This window comes from Arachis stenosperma, chromosome 6, assembly GCF_014773155.1.
Source record: "Arachis stenosperma cultivar V10309 chromosome 6, arast.V10309.gnm1.PFL2, whole genome shotgun sequence".
NCBI lineage: Eukaryota > Viridiplantae > Streptophyta > Magnoliopsida > Fabales > Fabaceae > Arachis > Arachis stenosperma.
Window position 1 is genome coordinate 6,525,346 of NC_080382.1, and position 9,352 is coordinate 6,534,697.

General features: G+C 28.5%; 1 protein-coding gene across 1 annotated transcript; it reads left to right on the plus strand.

Annotated features, from left to right (window-relative positions):
• Positions 1–673: 673 nt before the first annotated feature.
• LOC130933555 (putative UDP-glucuronate:xylan alpha-glucuronosyltransferase 4) lies at positions 674–4,535 on the plus strand. The gene is made up of 2 exons (XM_057863186.1): positions 674–1,459; positions 3,573–4,535. The coding sequence occupies exons 1-2, from the start codon at positions 674–676 to the stop codon at positions 4,533–4,535; spliced, it is 1,749 nt and encodes a 582-aa protein (XP_057719169.1).
• Positions 4,536–9,352: the final 4,817 nt, after the last annotated feature.

Consider the following 9,352-nt stretch of genomic DNA (forward strand, 5'->3'; position numbering starts at 1 on the left):
TTGTAACTAAATAATAGTCCGACGTTTGAGTCCTAAGAATGAAAAAACATTTTATATATAGTATTTGCATATATGAAAAATAATATTTTAAAAGAAAAATGAAAATTGGACATCAAATAATCTCTTATCTCTCTTTTAAATATAGTGTGTATATATATAATATATATAATACATACTTTTTGAAGTTAATACTAAAAATGACCTACGGACATCAAAATATTTTAACTATTTAATAAAATTGATTTAACAACCATAATATTAAAAAATTACAAATTACACAAATCAAATCCTTAGTTTCATTTATTTTTTATTTTTTAACCTTAGCTTCTTTTCGTTTTCATAAAGGTGCACCCAACTTGTCTTCATGCAAAACTGCTACTTAAAACTTGTTGACTTTATTATAAGCATTAAATATAAATAAGAAAAGTATACGTAGACAATAAAAATACTAATAAATAATATAAATAATAGATATATCATATGTTTATTTCACTAAGATAATTATTTTAATATTAAAATTTAGATGAATAATTTAAAAGTATAATATATTTTTATTTGATTGGTGGTTATTTATATTGTTCAAGATAATCATTGTTTATCTAGTATTTTCCATATAAATATAAGTGCCACCTTAGAGTAGAGTCCTTTTGTAATTAATAGTTGAGCAAAAATGATGACTCCTCCTAGGCACTCTCCTCATTCATCTTCTTTGAAGCAAAAACGTTTCCTAATTTGTCTTTTACTTATCTCCATACCGTCATTGATTATTGTAATAATAATTTCAGCGAAACACCAAAAACCGCCATTAGTTGGCACCGCCTTAAGCGATGATAATAATGTTCATGAGAAGAAGGGAACAAAACCAGCTTGGTTTGATGTCATAGCAAAAGGCATCAAAGAAGAGAAGATTAAGATAGGCCTAGTTAATATCCAAGACGATGAAGAACTAGTAGGTTCACTTCATCATCACCTTCATCCAAAAGTAGAGACTTTAACTGTGAATTTTGATCATGTGAATGAGAGTTTGAAGTGGGAGGAGTTGTATCCTGAGTGGATTGATGAAAATGAGAGATGGGGTAAGCCCAAGTGCCCAGAAATGGCAATGGCGGCGGCGAAAGAGGATATGAATGTTGTGGTGGCCAGGGTTCCATCATGTGGTGGGGTTAGGGATGTGTTTAGGTTGCAAGTGAATTTGGTGGTGGCGAATTTGGCGGTGGAGAATGGGTGGGTGAGTTGGGTGGAGTTTGATCATAGGGTTGTGTATGTTGTATTTGTTGGGTCTTCTTCTTCTTGTGGTCCAATGGAAGAGATTTTCAGGTGTGATGATCTTTTGATGCATAATTATAATAATAATCATAACCAACAAGGTGGGTATTACTGGGTTTACAAGCCTGATTTGAGAAGCCTCAAGCACAAAACCCTTATGCCTATTGGTTCATGCCAGATTGCACCTGCTTATGCTGAACCAGGTATTACATGAAAATATTTTCATGGGAAATAATCTCTTATTTTGGTGAAAATTCAGGTGCAGTCGACTTCACATGAACTTCACATGAAGTTGATATCTGAGAGCCGTTAGATAAAAATTTAGTCAATCATCTAACGGTTCTCAAGTATCAACTTCACGTGAAGTCGACTTCATTTGAATTTTCACCACTAATTTTAGTTGCTTAGCTATATAACAATAATTGTGCAAAATGATCGATTTTTTAAGTGTGTTTATTCAAAAACTTTGCCTTATACTCATTCTTATTATGGATGTTAGTGTATTCTGAATTGAATAAAGGTAAGAGGTATAATTTTTCTTTTTTGGAATTTATATGTTATTATAAATATTTTACCCACGTATATTTTGTTCTGTGATCATTTTTAATTTGCATTATAAGAAGATCATAACAATTATTTTAGTTGTACACTAAAATTAATTATCAATTATTTAAAATATAAAATATACATTAAAAATGAGTTAAATTGTATATATATTTATATACAAATACATTATAGTTAATTTTAATAGTTAATTTTAATCTATACCTAACATTTTTGCATTCTAATTACTTCTAAACATATATTTTTGTTTCTCTTCATCATTGAATGTTATTAAGTGATGACTTAAACTAAAGAGGCAACTTTTTTAGTCAATATTAATTAATAAATTTTTAAAATTCTAAATTTTAAACATTAAAATTTAAATATTAAATTCTATATTTTAAATTTTAACTTTAAATTAAAAAATAGTTAAAAAATAATTTAACAATAAAAATTAACTAATATTAAATACTTAAAAATTAGTTTTTCTTTATTATTTCTTAACTATTTATCAAATAGTAATTAGATGCCACTTTTAGATGTTCCTAGTTCATACCTCTTTAATTAAATTTGTGCTAGGAATAAATTAAATAATAAAAATACAAAAATATTATTTATATATTAAAATTAATAATTATATATTTTTTTATATAATATATATATATATATATATAGTTTAATTTATTTTTAATATATATTTTATATTTTAATATATATTTTATTTTAATGACTAATTCTAATGACTAATTTTAATATACATTTAAGATGATCATAAAAAATATATTAACAGTAGATAAAATCCTAATAATTATGGAAGGTTAATCTTTGTGATAATCTCAATTTCCAAATCCGATCCGCGCACAACTTTCATGTTTCAACTACCTTAATTATAATAATGCAGAGCTTATAAAGATTACATATTAATATTTCATGTGCTAATGTATATTGATAAAATTTATAGAAGAGTGTTAGAGGGTTAGTAATTTTTGTAATTTGTAGTCATTAATTAGTTATTATTAATATTTTTAATGGTGTGAGATTACATTTAATAATATAGAATTGCTCACTTTCTTTTTGCTAATTAAGTACTGACCAATATATAATATCCATAATTGCATTAATAATTTAATATATTCATTTAATTAGAGATGCTATTATTTTAATTAAGCTAAACATTTCATCAGTGATTGTCTTGATGAATACCTGGCAATTTAAAATATCAATCAAAGGAAGAAATTTAAAGGTATAATTAAACTAGTACTTGTTTAGTAATTAACCTAGCTAGGGATAAAATCATAAAGTTAAAACTTAAAACAATAGATTGAAAAAAAATATTGGGGAAACTAATATTATTTTAACAATCCATCAACACTTTTCTCTCTCTACAATAACACCTTAAATCCTTCACCATGTCATATTTATTATTTTAATTTATTCACTTTTTAAATTATTATTAGCTTAAAAAAAATAAAAATATATGTTCAGTTATGTTACGTAAAGTTGATAGTTAAAAATTAGTAAAATATATTAAAATATTAAAAAAAATAGTTTGTTAAATGTTAATAAAAGTAAAAATACAGGTGCAGTCGACTTCATATAAAGTTGATAGTTGTGAGTAATTAGATAAAAATTTAGTCAAATTAATTAAATTATCTAACGACTCTCAGTTATCGACTTCATGTGAAGTCGACTGCACCTGAATTTTCACTGTTAATAAAATCTAAGATGGAAAAGTGATGAGTTTCATTTTAATTTCAGGTAAGGAAACATGGAGATGGAGGCCAGAGAAGAAGAAGCAAAATTCCAGCACTACCCTCAGTCCGAATGCAAGAACAGCCTATGTTACCGTCCTTCATTCTTCAGAGCTTTATGTATGTGGTGCAATTTCTCTTGCTCAGAGCATCATTCAAAACCCCGACAAAGATACCCACCGCCTCCACGAAACCAAAGACCTTGTCCTTCTCGCCGACGATTCCATCACCTCCGAATCCTTAACCGCTCTGAAAGCCGCCGGCTGGAACAAGATCAAGCGCATCCAACGCATCCGAAGCCCCTTCGCCAAGAAATCTTCATACAACGAGTGGAACTACAGCAAGCTTCGAATATGGGAACTCACAATGTACGAGAAAATCATCTTCCTAGATTCCGATGTTCTTGTCCTCAAGAGCATACATGGTTTCTTCTATTATCCGCAGTTATCCGCTGCACCCAACGAGAAAGCTATGTTTAATTCCGGGGTCATGGTGATTGAACCGTCACAGTGCATGTTCGAGAACATGTTGGACAAAATTCACAAGGTGAAATCTTATAACGGAGGTGACCAAGGTTTCTTAAATGAAGTCTTCGCATGGTGGCATAGGACGCCATCAAAGCTAAACAAGCTTAAAACTGTTAGGTCTAATAATAGTGGGAACCATGATGATGATGAGGATTTGTACACCATACATTATTTAGGGTTGAAACCGTGGATGTGTTACCGGGACTATGATTGCAACTGGGACAAAGAAGAGTACCGCATGTTTGCTAGTGACTTGGCACACCAAAAATGGTGGCAGGTTTATGATACCATGCCCAAAGAGTTGCAATCTTATTGTGGGCTTAGCAACAAGATGAATCAAAGGATTGTAAAGTGGAGAAGGATGGCCATGAATGATAGTACTACTTTTGATGCCCATTCCAAGATTCAGGTTAAAGATCCTAGAAGGAACAATTATCATGTGGCTTAGAATTCTAATTGAAGTATAGCAGTACACCTTCATGCTTAGCTTAATTCGACTGCTGTTTTATTGTATCATCAAATTAACTTAATTAGGGTTTGGAGTGAGGAATTGATAAGTGTATGCAAATGGATAGAATAGTTATTATCAAAACCAAACCGAAAACTATTAGGATAATGAATTATTGGTTTGATAGTTGGATAATTGGTTGAATCAGTTAATTCATTCAATGATAATTAAATATTTATATATAGTCTTATTTTTTCATAATATATAAATTATTTTTATTTTATTTTCAAAATAAATTAATCGTTATTTTTTATTTTAATAATTCATTAATTGATTTATACACTCATTACATTATTCAATATGTATTGGAGAAAATTAATAATAACAGATGATATCATTATAAACAACAAAAATATTTTATGATTAATAAAAAATATTTTTATTTATTTTTAAGGCAAGTTACATATATAAATTGTTTGAAAACTAAATTTATCATATTACAATTTTTTAATACAGTATACAAAATTGCAATCTTTTAGATCTATAAAAACTGTTACAGAATGTAATGGTTTTCAATTGAACGTAATTCGCTATATGATGTAGTGGTTTATGTGAAAATTTGTGCTAGGAAGAAACCACTACAAGGTATAATGGTTTCTGAAGAAGTTATGCTGATTAAAAACTGCAAGTGGCTATAGCGGTTTCTGAAGAAGTATTGGTTTGAATAAACCATGGCACACAGTAGCGATTTATGCATAGAAGAATTGTTTATAAATACCCAGTATGAGGCGTTTGTTAAGAAATATAGTGTTATTTTTACAAATGGATAGTGAGGAGAGTTTTCTAACTCTAGTACATTGCTCTGGAAAAATTCAAAAAAGCAAAAGGCACGGTGTTAAGTTTACTGATAAGGAACCACTGAGTGTCTTTGTCCAATCATCAAATACGTTATCAGAGCTAAAAATCAGTATATTGAAAAAGCTGAGGTGTGTGGGACAAAGTGGGTAAAAAAATTATTTTACAATATCCCTATTGCCGTTGTGTCAACTAGTGTGAAATATGAAACATTTGTCGTAGGGTCCGATAAAGATATGCAGGTTTTGTTTTATTGTCGGCAAAGTTTTTCGGAAGCGAGAATACACGAGCTGTATGCCAAGTTAGAAGATGGTGTCGACAGTTCTGGGACATCAGTGCTAAATCCTCAGATGACTACGTTGGGGGGTGCTTCTACCTTGATGCCTGTAGTTGCGCCTGCTTGTCTGTTGGCTGATCCTCCATCTGTTGCAGTTGGGATAGCTAAGTCACCCCGTTTGATTCCTGATATTGCAAGTGAGGGTGAACCGGATCAAGTTGAAAATGCGATGTGAGTGGATGATTCGGACGAAAAGTGTGTTGACATTGTTGGGGACAGTGATAAGGATATCCGGAGCTATCCACCTACACATCAGGAGTCATCAAGTTATAACACACAGCAACATCTTCCATATTTTTCAACTTTGAACTTGGAATCCATTGGCCAACAATCGGACATAAATCCTATCTTTGGGGGTCAATGATTGCAGGAGGAAACTTCTGCTACGGAATTTCAGATTGGCCAATCCATCCAAAGTAAGGAGAAAGCTGTGTTGAGTGTAAAAAATTATAACATCCATCATGGAGTTGAGTATAGGGTGATAGAGTCAGATCATCTTAAGTACAATGAGAGATGCAAGGAGTTCGATAAAGGTTGTACGTGGTTGATTCGCATCACACTTCAGCAATGAAAAAGTACTTGAGAGGTTAAAAGGTACAATGAACCTCACACTTGCTTGCCTACATCGATTTCAAGGATCATCGACAAGTTGATTATCATGTTATTTGTGCGAGGATCTTTTTGTTGGTTAGAGTCGATGCTACTATTATAATAAAGGTGTTGTAGCAAGCTACTGAAACAACCTATAGATTTAGACCTAGTTACAAGAAGGTCTAAATGGCAAAATAGAAGGCAGTAATACAGATCTACGGAGATTGGAAAGAGTCCTATGACGAGTTGTCTCGTTGGATCCTTGGAGTGCAGTCTACCATGGAGGAAACCATTGCGCTGTTGAAGACTTCTTCGGTTAGAGTTGGTGATCAGGTTTAGGGTACCGTATACTTTCATCGTTTTTTTTGGACATTTTCTCTTTGTATTGAGGCATTTCGACATTGTAAGCCACTAGCTAGTATCGACGATACTCATTTGTATGGCAGTACTTTACTTTTGGCTATCACGCAAGATGAAAACTCGAATATCTTGCTCATTACTTTTGCACTTGTGGAAGAGAAAAATACGGAGTTTGGGTCTTTTTTCTGACTAGCCTGTAACAAAATGTGACTCTACAAAAGCATATTTCGGTGATCTATGACAAACACAATGACTTCAAGGCTGTGCTGCACTGGAGGCTCTTGATAGTAATTAGCTACCTCCTCATGCATATAAAGTATTTTGCATTCATTATATTGCAGCTAATTTCTCCCTCATTCTAGTGTTTCTAAGCCTGCATTTGACAATTTAATTGATTATAATAATTCAAACAGTATGTTAACATATACTTATGTGATACGTTAATCACTAATATATCTATTTAATTTTTATAGATAAAAATAATTAAAAAATATTAATATTTTTTAATTTTACACAGTAAATTTAACTAATATATTTAAAAAAATAACAAAAAATATAAAAAAATTAAACGACATTGACAATTATTCTTAAAAAATTGCAAAATTTCCAACAAAAAAAAAAATTGTCAATCCTAATTAACTCTTAATGAATAAATTAACAGTTTAACATGCCATATAGACTTATTATATTAATATAGAAAAAAATTATTGATAGAAAGACTAGTCAGTCTCATAGAAATAAAAATCAGAAATCAAAAATAGTATTTTTTATTAAAGATCTCTTGTCTTTTGAGATAATTATCAGTAATCGTTTAGAATTTTTTTCTCTTTAAAACCATAAAATATATCATAGGTAACAAGAAAATATAAAAAAAATAATAAAAACAATCGTAATATAAAAAGTATATATATGAAAACACTTATAAAGATGACATTACATTTTTCTTTTTCATTCTTTTAATAGGTTGTTTGGATTTATGAAAAATGGGAGAAAAGAAATATAAAATAAATAAATAAATTTTTTGTTTGAATAAAAAAAATTAATTAAAAATTATATAAATTATATAAAATTTATTTTTTCAAAAATAAGATAAAAATAAAAAATAAATTAAAATTGATAAAATTATAAATTTATTTTTTGATTAACAAAAAAATACCTAAAAAAATTAATTTTTTTATTTTTTTCTCTTATTTTCTTTCCGCTTGTTTTCTCATTCATCCAAACAAAATATGTTAACAATCTTACGCGGGATGTAACTTTTTGTAGATTAACTATTAAGTGAAACTGTGAAGGATCAACCACTCTCCCATTTCCATGTTTGGTAAGTAGTTAAAATGTGGCATTTAGAAGTGAACAATGGAGATTGTGTTACTATAATCCGAAAGAGAAAAGATTAATTATGGCGGCGTTTAATTTCATGCGTCTTATATTTACAGAATTCCACGTGTTGTGTTTTAATCGTAACATCTCAATCACCATGACACGCACGTATCAAGAAGAAAGCACTATGCCACATACCAAGAAGAAAACAGAAGGACTTTATTCTTTTTCTTTTTATCTTTGCATAAAGTATGTACATATATATATATGTTTGATACGTATTCTAAAATTATTTATAACATTTAATTTATATTGTTTGAATAAATTTTATTTTTATTTATATCTTCTTAATTCATTAAAATTTTAAGGCTTTTTAATTTTGTCATTTTTATCTAAGTTTTGCTATTCCACCTTCTTTCATCTTTTTCCTTTTTCTGTGGTGAGAGGAAGTAGGTGATAGTGGCATTGGTTTTGTTGCTAGTGTTGATAAAGGAATTAGATGAGATAAAAAAGGATAAAGCTTGAGGAAAAAAATGGAATGGGCAAAATTGAAATATTAAAAGTAGAATTAGTAATAATAAAACGAATTTAGAAAATAAAAACACATTTTTAATAATAAGGATAAAATTATGTTAATAATTTAAAAATAATAAATATCTAAATTGGTCGTAAAAAATAATAGATCAGACATTTTAATTTTTAATAAGTTTTTATTTATTCTCATCAAATAAATTAGTTCATTTGTTTTTAATTAAGTTTTAATTATGTACGTTGAACAAATAAATTTTTAACAAATTTTTTATAAAATAATTAATTAAATTAAAAAATATTATTATAAAATAAATTAGTCTTATTAAAAAAATCGATTTATATGATAAAAGTATTTTTTTAAGATTCATAAAAATAAATGTTAGATAATTATTAAAATTGGAAGAATGGATAAAAATATAGCTAAATTTTTATATTTGAGTAATTTTTTTGATGGTAGCAACCGCCTAGATGGCACTTTATTGTGTGATGTGGCACCTTCAGTTGTCCTTAAAAAATTGAAATGTATATTTATCCATTTTGTAAAAAACTAAAAATACATGTATATTTTTATTATTTTTTAAATTTATTAATTTTGTCTATCACTTTTAATTATCAACTTAATTTTTTTTAGTATAATAATTTAATAATATATTTTGATTTATACTTTTAAATATTAATAAATTAATTGACAAAAATTAATAAATTTTAATAATCTTGGACTAAAAATTTATTGAGACAAAAAATCTCGAACTTAAAATTCCTTAAGCACAATGCTGGTTATTCTTTTAAAATTTCCAGCAACCATCAACAAAAAAAAAAAAAA